Source organism: Cyprinus carpio, chromosome A21, assembly GCF_018340385.1.
Source record: "Cyprinus carpio isolate SPL01 chromosome A21, ASM1834038v1, whole genome shotgun sequence".
NCBI lineage: Eukaryota > Metazoa > Chordata > Actinopteri > Cypriniformes > Cyprinidae > Cyprinus > Cyprinus carpio.
The window spans coordinates 17,181,572-17,197,783 of record NC_056592.1 but is presented as its reverse complement, the minus strand read 5'-3'; the positions used below and the strand labels follow the sequence as shown (position 1 = coordinate 17,197,783).

The window sequence follows — 16,212 nt, the reverse complement described above, 5'->3', positions numbered from 1 at the left end:
GTCAATAACATCAAAAGCTGCTGTAAAATCTATTAGAACAGCACCAGCCAGTTTCTTATTATCTAAACATGCTAACCATTCATCTGTCATGTGTATAGGCGCAGTACTTGTGGAGTGTCCTGGTCTGTAAGCATGTTGTGTGTTAGTAAGTAATCCATTTATACTAAAATGTTTGCTTGAAAGTAATCATCTCCAAAAGCTTACTCAAAACAGGGAGTATACTAATTGGTCTACAATTAGAACCTTAAAAGCCAGTTTTTCCATTTAAGCTTGTGACACTAAGCTAAAAGGGAAATTGTGAAAAAAAAACAAAAAAAACAATTTGAATTTATTTTATTTTTTATGCTTCCTAAAATGAACAATAAATGGTAATTGACTGTTATTCAGTAAGAATCTAAACAAGAGAAGACTACTGAAAAGCATAGTTATTAATTGCATATTTACAGAATCACTTCCATATAGTAAAAAAAAAAGAAAAAAAAAGAAAAACAGTAGTTCATAAAGCATCATAGTCATCCTCATCTTCATGCTTCCTCTTAAGAGAGGTAGAGTCACCAGATGAATTCTGCGACACCATATTAGTAGTAATGAGGATGTTCTTGGAGCCAATGAGAGAGGGGTTGATGAGGACATTTTGAACTGTGGGAGTGGTAGGAGTAGCTGTGAAAACAAATGAAATCATTAATATTCTATGTTTACCACATCATGTTCTTAAATCTGGCTTTTTTATTATTATTATTTCTCTTAGCTTAATCAATAGCTTAACTTTTGATCCGCTCAATAATTTGGTACAAAATCTTCCATATGGTCCTCAACATAAGCAGACCACACAAGGAGAACTGCTTATTCTAGAAACTAAGTACCTGCAGGGTTCGTACACATTTTTCCAAATAAATTTCCATGACTTTTGAGACAATATTCATGACCTAATGTTCCATCATTTTGCAAGAATACATGTAAAATAAGAAGAAAAAGTCAAATTTATCATAGCAAATGTTAACTAACATTAATGACTATTAACGCTACTTATTTACTTTCTATTTGTTTTAATAATAAGTACAAGCTACGACTGTGCCAAAATGGGGCAGCTGTGGCCTAACGGTGAGAGATTTGGACTTGTAACCAGAAGGTCGCAGGTTCGAGTCTCGGTGCTGGCAGGAGTTGTAGGTGGGAGGGAGTGAATGAACAGCGCTCTCTTCCACCCTCAATACCCATGGCTGAACTGTGCCCTTGAGCAAGGCACTGAACCCCCAGTTGCTCCCCGGGCGCTGGATCTATAGCTGCCCACTGCTCCGGGTGTGTGTTCACGGTGTGTTCACTTCTCACTGCTGTGTGTGTACACTTGGATGGGTTAAATGCAGAGCACCAATTTCGAGTATGGGTCACCATACTTGACAAATGTCACGACTTTCAAAGGTTACACCACGCAGACAACATATCACATCACCGAATATTGATTTAAGCAATATCAACTAAACTCAGGACCTGAATTTCATTTAGGAAATCGTTCAGGTCTAAACAAGTAGCCTAGTATTCAGGTACAGAAATTAAATAAACTGTAAATTTAAAACTGATTAATCCAGCTTCTCCTGTCTGTCTCTCACTTATAGCGATCTAACGGTTGGAGGGGTGTGTTTAAGAATATTTTGCCCAAGCCGTCAAACTGATGTCATCAGAAAAGGAATGCCATTCCAGAGTGGAAGTAAATGTTCAAATTTTGATGAAAGATTACGAAGACAAACAATTTTTTTCAGCAGATTAACTTGCATGTATTAATTGTTTACTTCAAGACTAGCAATGTGTGCTAGTAAAGTAAAATAAAGTCAATTTTGATTTTATGCAGACTTTAATACAGAACCAACTGTGTTTTTGAGGATACTCACCAGGATGGGCATTTAATTAATGTTGTTCAGTTGCTTTGACGCAATCTTTTTTGTTTAAAGCGCTATATAAATAAAGATGACTTGACTTGACTTTGACAATTTTGTGTGTATTTGGCCACTTAAGCGCAATAAGATGTGGAAAAATAACTCAATTTGGTACTCGCAAGTAGTGGTCGACTGATATTGTTTTTTTGACAACTGACGCCGATCTTGGAAAGCAGGGGGGCCGATAGCCAATATAAAGCAGATATAATTATTTTTTTAAATTATTATTAATATTTAAGAAATTTGAAATCATTTAACAATGGATTAAAAAAAAATTGTAAAATAAACATACTTATTCTTTAGATGACAAAGTATTTTTCACAAATAAATAAATATTTAATAAAAATATCATTTAAAGGGAAGGAAACACTGTAACCAACAGGGCACTCAGTATTCTGGGAAGTTTGTTTGAATTGGGAATCATGCGTTTCAAATAAAGCACTACTGGCAAGATGTTTGAGGCGGCTTTTTGCATGAACGCTTTGGGTCTGACTGTGAGCATCTCTGGACCGCACAAGTACCGAATGGTTCGAAAAGACTTAAAAAGGTGAGCAAATGATACTGTTTTGTGATGATGCAACACTGGCCCTATTAGGCAAGTAACAATTCTGTCAACTGTCCAGAAACGAGAGCAAAAGACTTGTATCGCAGTGTGCAGCGACTCTCTTGTAGTGCTGATGAAATGCCCTGATGTGAAGCCGTTTTGAGAGAGTGAAGAGAGAAGACAAGATAAATCTGAATCACTCATGTTTTCATATGACTGATTCCATCTGATATCTTATGTGGATTTATTTACATCTAACCTACATGCTATATTAACAAATGTTTGCAGGAATTTCCCACATTATAAACGTGAAACCTGCTGGAATGAGTAAAACCAGGCTTTATATGCGCAATCCCACAACGAAATTCAAGACCGGAGTCAAAAAATATTGTATTAAACAGAGATCTGTGAAATAAATTTCCAAGACTTTTCCAAAATGTTCTGGGTTTATACATTTTTCCAAAACTTTTCCAGGCCTGGAAATAGCGGTTTTAAAATTCCATGACTTTTCCAGGTTTTTAATGACCGTACAAACCCCGTACCTGATTTGACAGAGGCTGCCTGCGAAGAGGGAATCTGAACCGTAAAGCGCTGGCCAGTCAGTGACACAGGCGTCCCTACTTTTGTCCCCACTGTCTGCACTGATGGTGTGCCTGTGAAAAAATACAATGATAATCCTTTAAACTGAGTTTTAGATTTTGCACTTGTTCACCACAGAGAAAAAACAAAGTAAAACATCTAAATGCGCCTCTTGTAATAAGGGAGCTCAGTGAATCTATATTGGAAATCGTGTGCATGCAAACTCAGATGCTTGAAATCTTAGAGTATTCTAATGTATTTCGAATAACTGACCAAGAGTTGGAGTGCTTGGCCTACTGGACACCGCCCCCACACTTAACCGTGGCACTGTTATCCTGCCCGCGGACGAAGACACCTAAACATGCAAATCAAGACCATATCACACTGTACATTGTGCATACATTTTAATTTAAATTTGTTTTGTTTCCTATGAAGAACCAGCATTCTCACAGTCTAGAAAAACCTGGATATGGAGATGAGGAAGCTGAATTTCAAAAGGCTTATTATATTCAGCTGAAACTAGAACAAACAAACAATAAATAAATAAAATTGAAACAAAATATTTTAAATAAGTATTTTATCTTAGAAGACAACATTTTCCCTTTTCACTTAATTTACCTTGATGTACTAAAATAACAAATACAAATAAATAAAAACTATACAGACATCACCAAACAAACAAATAAATAAAAAGAGACCAAAACATACAACTAAAATGTTAACATGAAAATGTAAACAGAAAATATAAAAATCTAATTCAAAACATTAATACAAACTATAATACCATCTCAACGATACTAAAATAGTGTGTGTATGTATGTATGTATGTATGTGTGTATATATATATATATATATATATATATATATATATATATATATATATATATATATATATATATATATATATATATATGTGTATGTTGTGTATATATATATATATATATATATATATATATATATATATATATATATATTATATATATATATATATATATATATATAGACACACACTGTATATATGATTTATTTGCCACTGACAATAGGCCATTGACCTTTCTGCTGACAAAATGTGCAAATCTGACCAATACATCACAAGCCCTTGTTATCAGGCATCCCTAGGTTACCTACTACAACTGTATATTATCACATATTGTTTAAAATAATACCTTTTTCTGCAAGGACTTAAGTCTGTAGTTTGGTGCGGTGAGACAGTAGCGGTCTGGTGGAAGTCGTGGACCTGTGTATGGTTTGATCAGGGGCAAAGGAGTTTGGTTCTTCTGCCTTGCAATGTCCAACAGAAACTGAAACCATGGACCAACCAACACTATTAACTACCAGAAGTTACATGTGTTATGCATTAAGAAAAAAGTCAACAACTTACATCTCGTGGTGGAGGAGATATGAATGACTGATCCACTCGACACTGGATTGCTAACCTTATATCATCTGCATCCACAGTGGACTTCTTGGCATGGGTGGAATATATTTTTGCATCTTCAATAATAGTTGTTATGTATCCTAAAAAAAAAAAAAAAAAAAAAACTCTGACTGTGATTGTTGAAATGTTATTGGACGACTTAATAGTACAGAACAGTAACTGCTGGAGTTTGTTAAAGCATTTTAAAATATGCTGAAGGGTTAAAGTCATCTTGACTTACTGTATGTAAACTCCAGCATTTGATTGATCACTCTGGGCTCGTACTCCGTGATTCCCATGTCTTTAAGAATCTGCATCATAACTTTAAGATAATAACAAAATAAAGTAAAAACTGAACAAGGAAAATATCATGCAAATTACATTAGCATCATCGCTGCACCTTTGAAGCATGCGCCAACTAATATCCTAGTTTACTTTTTTTTTACGCATTAATCATAATTACATAACCTTTACATAAATAAAAGTATGTTAAATTATTACATATTGTGTTATAATCGAACCGAATTCAAACTGCGTTACACAGTTTACGTTAGTTAACGTTACCAGTTAGCGTGCTAACGCATGTGTGCACAATGAAGAATAAGATGAATAAAATATACAGTCGCTCTTTATACATGCTGCTTTAAACGCTATGGTTTAAAAACAACAAACGTGTCACAACAAGGAGATAAAACAGTTTCTGAAGCATTATTTACCTGGGCATCTTTAGGCACTGTTTTCGGAGACGCCATTTTCGCATGAGCTCCTCCCTGAACAGTTCAGGCTGCGTTTCAAAACGCAGTGAGCTGCCTACCTAGACAGCATTTTAGCAACCTTTTAGGCGGTGCCGAAACAGAGCAGACACTCTGGATGAAGAAACTGTGAGTGGCAGAGACAAGCAGCCAATCAAATTAATTTTTTTATATTTAATAACATGCTATTTTCTCTCTATTTTTTCACGTGCTTTGATAAAACTTAAATTAAGTTGTAAACATATTTCCAGTATATTTTACTCACACTGATCCGTCAACGAACGTGCTTCGACTCAAAATAACGATTCTTTCACGAATCACACATCGCTGTTTGAGACACACACACACGCACGCGCACGCACGCACGCACGCACGCACACACACACATTTTCTTCTTCTTCTTCTAGTGTTTAATGGCGGTTTGGCAGACCAACATAAATGGTGCATTTCCGCCACCTACTGATCTGGAGTGTGGAGTGTACTTGGCTTTGGAAGAAAAAAAAAAATTAAATTAAAATTAAATTAAATTCTATTTACTATTCCTGTTTTATTTAGATATTTAAATAATAATTCATGAATTCTTGATTGTCTTATCCCATTTCCTAGTAATACTTTTATTGAAATTGAATCAACTCCCATCCTTCCTAACTCTTGACTTAACTGTTGTCTCTCCCTTTCATATGAAGCACATTCTAAAAGAATATGCTGCACTGTTTCTAACTCCCCGCAATTATCACAGTTTCCTGTATCATGCTTCCCTATTTTATAAAGACTATAATTTAATGCAGTGTGACCAATTCTTAACCTTGTAATAATGACATCTTTTTTCCTATTTCCATATCTTTTCCTCTCATTTCCAACCCGTTCCTGAATTTGATAAAGATGTCTTCCTTTAGAGTCATTATTCCATATCTTTTGCCATTTTTTTACTAATTTCAATTGCTATTAACCTCTTGATTTCTGATTTACTTAATGATACATTAATTTCTATTTGTGGATGCTTTAATGCTTTTTTTGCCAACTTATCTACCTCCTCATTACCATCCACACCCACATGTGCTGGCACCCAGAGGAAGAATACCAATACCCCTAACTGCCTTGCTCTAAATAAACCTTGCCAAACTTCAAATATTAAATCTTGTTGAGATTCCGATTTTTTCCACTCATAAGACTAGTGAGAGCAGCCATTGAATCCGTACATATCACAATTCTTGATGGTTGAACTTCTTCAATCCACTGTATTGCTAATATGATAGCTAGTAATTCAGTAGTAAATACTGACACATGATCCGATAATCTTTTTGCAATTTTTATATTAAATGTAGGAATGAATACTGCTGCTGCTGTTCTACAAGACTCTGGTTCCTTTGACCCATCTGTAAATACCTGTAATACTGAATAATATTCTCGATTTACATACTGTTCAACTACTAACTTAGTTGGTATGCTTATTTGATTATTTATTTCTTTATGTATTTGTAAGTCAATTAATGGCATAGGATACATCCAAGGGGGAATTGCTGGTATAGGAACAGAAGGGGGCTATTAAATATTCTTTCAATCCCAAGCTATTTGCCTCCTTCCCTACTACCCAACCAAAGCTTTCTATTTCTTTGTATTCATACTCCCAACATTCCTTCAAAAGTATTTTTACTGGATGACTTTCCAGATGTCCACATACACCAGACCAGTATCTCATCCTCAATTGAAGTCTGCGTTGTTTCCAATGATAATTCTCCTAATTCAACTTGTAATGATACTACCGGAGAAAGATCTAAATGCTCCACAACAAATTCGCAATGCCTGATTTTGTATTTACTTGTATTTTTTTTAAGTAAAAGTTTTATTCGCAGAACTGTATACCATACTTCCATATCTATATTGACCTGATCACTGCATAATAAATTATTTTCAGTGACTGGCAACTTGCTCCCCAATCCGCACCTGACAAGCATCTTAAGACATTTATTCCTTTTTTACACTTTTCTATCAATTTCTGAATATGAACTCCAAAGTTTAATTTATAATCCATCCACATACCCAGAAATCTCACTACATTGACTTGTTCCAGCTGATTACCATACACATTTTAATATTTAACATAGGATTATTTTTCTTATTTAAAAACAAATTACTTTGTGTTTTTACCACAGAAAATCGAAAACCCCAACTATTTGAACCATTTCTCCACCTCCTTCACTGCTTTTTGCATTTTATTCTCTACAAACAGCCTATTACGCCCCCTTTTCCACAATGCCCCCGTCGTCTGCATACAATGATCTTCCTATTCCAGTCTCAATATTTCTAAATATATCATTAATCATTAAGTTGAAAAAGAATAGGGCTGCTCACACTTCCTGGGGAGTTCCATTCTCAATTGAGAGAATCCTAGAATATGCAGACCCTACTCTAACTTGAATCGTTCTTCCAAACAAAAAACTTGAAATCCAGTTATACATTTTTCCATCAATTTCCCAAACTTTCCAATTTCATTAACAGCCCTTCTTTCCACAACATATCATAAGCCTTTTCAACATCGAAAAAGACTCCACCAAACATTTCTTTATTAACTTGAGCTTTTCGAATTTCCGCCTCCAAACTCAGAATTGAATCCATCGTTATTTCGCCCTTTTCTAAATCCGCTTTGACATGCTGACAGCATACCTTTACTCTCCATTTCATACGTCAAGCCTATTCATAACCATCCGTTCCATAAGTTTGCATAAATTGGATGTCAATGCAATTGGTCTATAACTAACTGGCTGGGAATGGTCTTTTTCCAGGTTTAGCGATTGGCACTATTACTCCATGTTTCCAACTCACAGGAATATTCCCTGAATCCCAAATTTTATTAAAAAGTCTTAAATTATATTCAATGATCCATCTGCCAATTGCTTAATCATCTCATAACAGATTTCATCCTTTCCTGGGGAAGTATGTTTAACCCCTACAAGTGCTCTCTTTAACTCATATACGTAAATGTTGAGTCTAACCTACTTCCTGACGGAATCTTCTTTTCATATATATGCTCATTCTCTTTCACTTTTCTGTTCCCTATACTTCTTCATATTATCTGTAATATTATCATTACTATGCACCTTTACAAATGCTTCCACTAACATCTCTGCTTTATCACTATCTTTTATCGCTATTTTCCCATTTCCTACTAAAACTGGAATATTAATATTTCTCTGAATCCCTCCCATCTTCCTAATCATGTTCCAAACATCATTTATTTCAATGTCTTCCCCTATTCTATTGCAATATTCTCTCCATAACATTCTTTTTGCTATTCTTATTTCTCTCCTAACCATAGCCTGAGGTCTCTTAAAAATAATGTAATCAGTAAACAATACAGATTTTCTGGCTTTCTTCATTGCCTTATTTCTTTCTCTCACTGCCTTACTACATTTTTCATTCCACCACGGGACTGCTTTTCTTCTACTTATAGTTTTCGTTTTTCCTATTACTTCCTCTGCCGTATTCTTAACACTTTAATTACTTTCATACTTAACTCTTCTATTTCTTCAGTTTCTCCCATTTCGTTCATATTGTTATTACACAGTTCTTTAAAACGCTCCCAATTAGCTCCCTTAAATTTTCCATCTTGGCATTCTCTCCACCACAGTTTGTACAATATCCACACCAATTTGACACCATATTGGATAGTGATCACTTCCCATTGAACTTTGCTTGCTTACACTCCATTCACATTTTCTAGCTAGATCTTCTGAAACTAGAGTAATATCTAATGCTGAATTACGCCCATTACTCACATCTATTCTTGTTATATTTCCATTATTAATACATACTAACCGTCCCCAATCTAGCATTTCTTACCACTATTAACCCATTATAATCTGTTTTAACACTCCCCCATAATGTATTATGTGCGTTAAAATCACCACACCATACTACCTTCTGACTAGTATTACCTCACACACATTTTTTCTCTTCTCTCTTGATATAAACGCCTCACACGCCATCCCAGTAGGTGGCGGAATATGCACTTAAAGCTGGTTTGCCAACCGCTTTAAGTGCATTCAACGTCAATAAATAAGACATTACAACCTGTTTTTATACAGTCTATGATTACAACTCATTGGAAAACATCCCACAGGTCTGCGCGATTATTGTCAGGAGGAGGGATCAGTAGAACATGTAATATGTCATTGCCAAAAATATATTACAGAAAGAGAAATATTCAGAAGGACACCACAGGAGATACTAGAGGCAAAGCAAATACTCGGTCAAACAGGAAATTATAATTTTTTAATTGTATTCTTGAGGTATACTGGGTTAATAAATAGAACATAAAGTATATTTTTTATTTTTATTGATTATTATTATTTTAATAAAGTTCTGTTAGTCACACTGGTCCACACTCCAGTATAGTAGGTGGCGGTAATGCACCTTGACGTTGGATGCCACTCGCCATAGAACATTAAGAAGAAGAATTAAACGTCGAAGAAGAAGAAGAAGAAGAAGAAGAAGAATACACACACTAGTTTATTCCAGCTAACAAAACAAAACACACTACATCACCTAACTAACACAAAACACAACACATCCCATCCAATTTACTTTATTTCCATTCAAAATGTAAAACAGGAAACATGGCTTGGAAGTTCTCTAGCTCTGCTGTATTTAATGATGTTGAAAGCTAAGCTGTTCTCTTCTGTCGTAATATGGTGAAAAACGTTCAACATATCACTTAACGTTAATATTTTTTCTTTTTAACGTGTTCTCAGTTCGGTGTGTCTTGTGATTCGCTGCTTATGTGTTTACACGTCAAGTAGTCTTCAGTTTTATTATTATGAGCTTTTGTGGCACATGAGTGTGGATTGCTAACTAAACCATTAGCCAGCCAGTTACAGTATTTGTCTGTCGGTAGTCACTCTGGGACTCTGAAGTCTCGTCAACAGATACACCGAGAGCCTAGGTAAGTGAAAAAATGTGAGAACGCCAATTAACCTCTAGTGTGTTTCATATGGATACTATTTTGCTCTATATACTGAGACTGCGTTATTAGCCAAAGCTAGCTCTGTAGATGTAGTAGTGACAGAAATCTTATAAACACAACACTTCAGTGTACTTTTAAAGAGACTATTTTTTATATATGTATATATTTTTTTACGGAAATAATATACTTTAAATGATTATACTTACGCACTGACTGAACGTAAAGCTTTCGAACACTTAACCGCATGTTATGTGCAATTAAATTAAAGTGTATTTATGGTAATCAAAAGTAGATTTATTGTCATTTTTTATTTAAACTTGAATGTCATATATTTTTAATTAAGCATTTGTAATGACGTTGCAGTTTAGTGCATTTAAAATATATTGACTTTAAATGTAATATTAAATGTCTTATTACAGTTCAAATTTTAACTAGCCTCTAACTCAAGTACTTTGCATTGCGTTAATATGTCAGTCAACGACATGGTCATGAAAGTGAATTCTCCACCTAAGTGGCGTTTTGTTTTATTAATATTTTACCTGTAAGTACTTATTTATTTTGCAATAAAAGTGCACATTCAATACACTTAATCACTTTTCTTTCCACCAGGATAATACTGTCCATATCTATCAAGTTGTAATATGCCGTATATAAACCCTTATGTGAACTTGTATAATTTTTTTTTTCCTTTAGTGTCTTTTTCTACAAACCCACATAATCATGACTGCCATGCGAGTGGATGCTAAGGTGGTCATGCTTGGCAAAGAGAGTGTGGGTAAAACCAGTCTGGTGGAGAGATACGTACATCACCGGTTTCTTGTGGGACCTTATCAAAATGTAATTATGTGTTAGCATAGCAACCTCTAGAAGTAATTAATCCTTTAGAAGCAATTGATCATTTTCTGAGGTTGTTTGTTCTCATTAAAGATAGCTTTGTGTATGATGTAAGTTTGACTATCAACAATCTCTAATTGTATGTCATACTATAAACCAGCTCCACAGGTACAGCCACCTTCCGCTGAAGTTAATGGCTTTTTTACGATGACCTGATATGATGTTTTTAGCCTTTTTGTGTTTGTGTGTGGTGTTTTTTTTATTTTTTTTTTATTAATTAATTGTTTTTGTCTCATTAAGACTATAGGGGCTGCATTTGTTGCGAAAGCCCTCAATGTTGGTGACAAGGTTGTTACTCTGGGAATATGGGTAAGTGTAGTCACTAGGGACTTTATATACGCTGATCAACCACTCATTAGTGACTTCATGTGTTTAATTTCATCTTAGGACACTGCTGGGTCTGAACGCTATGAAGCTATGAGCAGAATCTATTACAGAGGAGCCCGTGCTGCCATTGTCTGCTATGGTATATCCCTCTCACAGTTTGACGGTCTAGTCTAGCAGTCAGGTGACACTGAGCAAGGAAATGGCTCATGCTTGCTCACTCTGTGTACATTTTAGAGTAGTTATGAGTCCTGCTAGGCAGTTCTTGTGTTTGGATAAAATAAGTTAATCAGGGGTCCTCGGGAGTAAAATGGAGTAAAATATAGAGAGACAGAGAGAAAAAAAAGATTTTACTTAATATGTACTTTTTATGGCTGTCAAAGGTAAATGAGATAATGTTTAATAATATTATTAATATTATTTTATGTAATATGATTTTAATTTTTCATTTTACATTTTAAAGATTTTTATAACTTTATTCTGTTATTTTTAGTACTATTTTATTCTATACTACTCTATTTAGTATTTAATAGATGTATAATAATAATAATAATAATTTGTATATAATTTTGTTGAAAAAAAAAAAAAGATTTTATATAATTTATCCAAAAGCTATTTTTAACTATTTGCTTAGTACAATGGCAATTTAAAAGTCAATTATTTTAGTTTTGGAAACAATTATCTAATTTAGTTGTTATAATATCATACTTAATATTTTTGTCATACACTGTAAATGTGTTTTTTTTTATGTTTTTGAAAGAAATGGCCTTTTCTCATTACAGCTGCATTTCTTTGATCAGAAATGCAATAAAAAACAACAATATTTTAATATATTTTAAAATGTAATTTATTCCTGTTAAGGTTAAAGCTGGATTTTCAGCAGCCATTAGTCCAGAATTTAAATGTTTTGTAACATTTTAAATGTCTTAATAATAAACTATAGTCTAAATAATATTTAAAAGATTAATTAAAGTATTAATTTCTTTAAAAAAAAAAAAAAAAAAAAAAAAAAAAAAAACCTTCTTACTGACTCCTAATTTTTTAATAGTAATGTACATGGAAAAAATCAGAAGATAGTTAGCTCCTTCGCAAGTGAAAAAGTTTGAAAACATTTAATTTTTATCCCAAATTTGTGGCTGTTTTTTACCTTCACACTTAGACTTAACTGACAGCAGCAGTTTCGGAAGGGCCAGGTTCTGGGTGAAGGAGTTACAGAACTGTGAAGAGGTAAAATATACCCACGTCTCACAAAAACACGAGCATCTCACAAGATTATTCAGCACAACTTTATGGACACATTATTTTATTTTCAGCACTGCAAGATATATTTGTGTGGCACCAAGAGTGACCTCATTGAAGCCCATCGAAGTATGCGCCAAGTAGACTACCATGATGTTCAAGACTTTGCTGATGGTAAGCTTGAATTTGCTGCTTTTATTTTCTATATGCAACTACTACAAAGCATTTCAATAAAACAACATTAACTTTTAACATGTACCTTTCTTTGCAGAAATAGGTGCGCAACATTTCGAGACCTCCAGCAAAACTGGAAAAAATGTTGGTAAGTGATGCTTCAGTTTATTTGCTCTAGTGAGCACTATTTTTGTGTAACATGCAATATAGATACCGAGAAGTTTCACTTCTTGTTTTTTTTTTTTTGTTTGTTTGTTTGTTTTTATACAGATGAGGTGTTTCAGAAAGTGGCTGAAGATTTCAGTAGCTGTGATTTAGAGTTCATGCAAGGTGAGCTGCAAAGTGAAACAGTATTGATAGAAAAACAATAGCTGCTCTTTTGCTTTGATCAGTACTGTTAAACAATTTCCAAACCTTTTCATCCGCCTTATTTTTAAAGTAAGGGCAGGTGCAGCAATTTGTAACCTGAATGTGTAAGGTTTCTGGTGTCATCTGCTTTCTGTTAATCTACTTGTACAAAAACAGTCTGTTATGCTGAATTATTTTGTAAACTGGTGTTTGTTATTGTGTTGTTTTAATATATTATTTGAATGATAAACACACTGGTTTGTAGCGCAAATAGTTTTACTCTTTACAGCACTTTATTCTTCTTCTAGTTAGCTGCTGATGTATCAGAAGTCTCACATTCAAAGACAATATCTTACTTCTGCATTGCAAAATAAGGTGGAAAGAAATATTAAGATGTCAAATTCTGTATGCATTTAATAACAATTTTATTTATGATTTTTAGGAATGTAAATAATAATAATAGAAATAGAATCGATAACATAATGTGGTATTGTTTTTATTTTGATTTATTTTGATTTTTTGTTATTGTATCCTTACAGAGGAGAAGGGAGTGGATCTTGGGCAAAAGAAGGACTCTTATTTTGACAACTGCTGCCATAACTGACATATCACTGGAAAAACTGCTGTATCATATGGTCTATTTTGGAATGACTGGAGGCTCACCATCTTTTATACTCCTCAAAGTATCAGCTGGAGTTTTTTGCTCTTTCCTTTTATTCTTTTATCATTTTTTCCCCCAGTGTGCAGTATGTTGATTGGGTTTTTGGAAATTAAGAACATGAAGGATTCCACTTTTTTCTGTGTTGAAGCAGTGAACTTTTTTATTCTTTAACTTTTTTTTTTTTCTCGGACCTGAGAATGTTGACTGAGGCAAATATTAACAGTGCATGGCAATCCGTTTTACCAAAAAGCAAAAACACAAAGCAAGCTTTAGGGACGGATGCCATTGCATGGAGGTGATTGTTGTCAATTTTAACAAACGATGCCTTGAGTGATTTATCACCTTTTATAATTTAAAGTGTCTCCATTTTATAGATATTTTGGGATCTTAATGTTTACACTCTTATCACACTGCACTCATGTATGAACAATTTAGTTTCATATGTCCACACTAAACTGGAGCTTTTTGCAGTTTTCACAGATCTGAGACAAGTTCAAACCTCTTTCTCAGAATGATAAAGATTTAGATTAGATGGGGTGGAAAATTACATAGTAAAAGTCCGTTTTCAATTATGATGTTCTTGAATTGTAATTAAGCTGAAAACTTGATGTCAGAATGTCAAAAGCTAATAACCATAGTTACTTGAGTCATTTATAGTATCATGGTAAATTTGATATCTGGAAGTAACAACTCAAAAATGTTTCACAACACAAAAGTTTCACTTTGTTTGCAGTGTTTGATAATGGAGCCCATAGCTTCCTGTATGGTGTTTGTCCATTATTTATGGTTGACTGTCTGACAGGTCTTTACCATGTTCCAAAAGCGAGTCAATGTGCAGCATTTGGTGAATGTGAGGTTAATGTTTACAGTGTTATTTTTATTGTTTAATTTTACTTCAATGCAATTTGGGTAAGATTTTGTAAACTGGGACTCTAACTTGTCAGTTATGAACATGTTGTGCGTACTTTGTACATACAGCCTTAGTTCGCTCTCCGTTCATATTGTGCCTGTATTAAATACTGCTCAACGAAGACTGTAGCTAAAAATATGGTTTGCATATTTTACATGTCAGTCCAGAGAGATCCTGATATTATTTTCACTGGCTGTCCTACAGGAAAGGACAATATTATGTTACTTTGTTACATTTTACTGTGAAATTACATTAAGATTATCACTTTAAGATTATCACCAAAAAAAAAAAAAAAAGTCTGAGCTTGTGAACTTACACAGCTATTTTTTTTTACAAATTTTGTTTAAATGAATCAAAATTTTATGAGCAAAACAGACCAAGTAATTTAAGACTGCCAGATATTGGAATGATGCAATATCAAGCATGTATGCAGCATGCTTGTTAATACTTTAAATGTATCTTGGAACTTTTAGGGGTAATAACTTAAATTCAACACATTTATTTTAGCTACATATATTCATCCTTTGCTGCCTATTCTTGCTTGCCCTCACATATCTTCAGTGTTTTTTTTTTTTTGCAATATGGACTCTCTCACCAAAATAATATTACCATTCCGTCTGGACTGGAATTCATTGAATTGATTATATATAGATTGGCTACATATATTCATCCTTTGCTGCCTATTCTTGCTTGCCCTAACATATCTTAAGATTTTTTATTTATATATTTATTTTATTTTATTTTTTTGTAATATGGACTCTCTCACCAAAATAATATTACCATTCTGTCTGGACTGGAATTCATTGAATTGATTATAAATATTTTTAATTTATCATGTACTTTACCAAAACCTTATGTGTCCTCTGTAAGGTGACTGTGGGAACTTTTATCTATGTATACAGTATAAAATGAAAATGTTAATTAAAAAAAAAAAAAAGAAAAAGAAAGCATCAGCCCAGATTTCATAGAAATTAAAGTGAAATTATTAAATAAAATGATATGAAACAGAATCACATTAGAAACTTGCTGCACCTTCAGAATCTTTTCCACAAAGAAAATAAAATTGATTGCAAGATTATGTCATTGTGACACTATTGTAATGACAATTGCCCCAGATTCTGCCCAAAAATTCTCATTACTGTAATACAGAAATAAAATCATCCTGTCTGGGAACATTTTTTCATTATTATTATTACACTTAGAATTTAAGCTTTTATTATCAGCATATATGCAATTCATGCTACCATTTTGTATACTTACATTTTACAATATTATTTTTTTGTGTGTGTGTGGTGTTACAGCAACAAGAAAGGTATTTTTTCTGCCTTAATGCAGGCTGAAGACAATTGCATGTGAAAATGTGCCTAATTGTCATGCAATTAGTGTTGCAATTCAAAACACTTGAATTATCCTGAATATAGACTTCATTTTCTTTGTGCAAAATATAATTTGTTTTTATTTTGGGGTGAAATATCACCC

The 16,212-nt window shown here is 33.6% G+C and overlaps 2 protein-coding genes across 2 annotated transcripts; one reads left to right on the top strand and one right to left on the bottom strand.

The window, feature by feature from the left end:
• Window positions 1-316: 316 nt before the first annotated feature.
• LOC109078931 (transcription initiation factor TFIID subunit 9-like) lies at window positions 317-5,615 on the bottom strand. Its single transcript, XM_042711091.1, has 8 exons — window positions 5,486-5,615; window positions 5,185-5,347; window positions 4,710-4,791; window positions 4,433-4,569; window positions 4,218-4,352; window positions 3,325-3,406; window positions 3,015-3,125; window positions 317-660 (listed from the first exon to the last, which is right to left on the bottom strand). The coding sequence occupies exons 2-8, from the start codon at window positions 5,218-5,220 to the stop codon at window positions 497-499; spliced, it is 747 nt and encodes a 248-aa protein (XP_042567025.1). The 5' UTR covers window positions 5,221-5,347; window positions 5,486-5,615; the 3' UTR covers window positions 317-496.
• A 4,211-nt stretch (window positions 5,616-9,826) lies between these two features.
• LOC109046114 (ras-related protein Rab-24-like) lies at window positions 9,827-15,906 on the top strand. Its single transcript, XM_042711089.1, has 9 exons — window positions 9,827-10,162; window positions 10,877-11,020; window positions 11,318-11,386; window positions 11,465-11,543; window positions 12,561-12,628; window positions 12,715-12,814; window positions 12,912-12,962; window positions 13,085-13,144; window positions 13,702-15,906. Exons 2-9 carry the CDS (start codon window positions 10,904-10,906, stop codon window positions 13,764-13,766), a joined length of 609 nt encoding a protein of 202 aa, XP_042567023.1. The 5' UTR covers window positions 9,827-10,162; window positions 10,877-10,903; the 3' UTR covers window positions 13,767-15,906.
• Window positions 15,907-16,212: the final 306 nt, after the last annotated feature.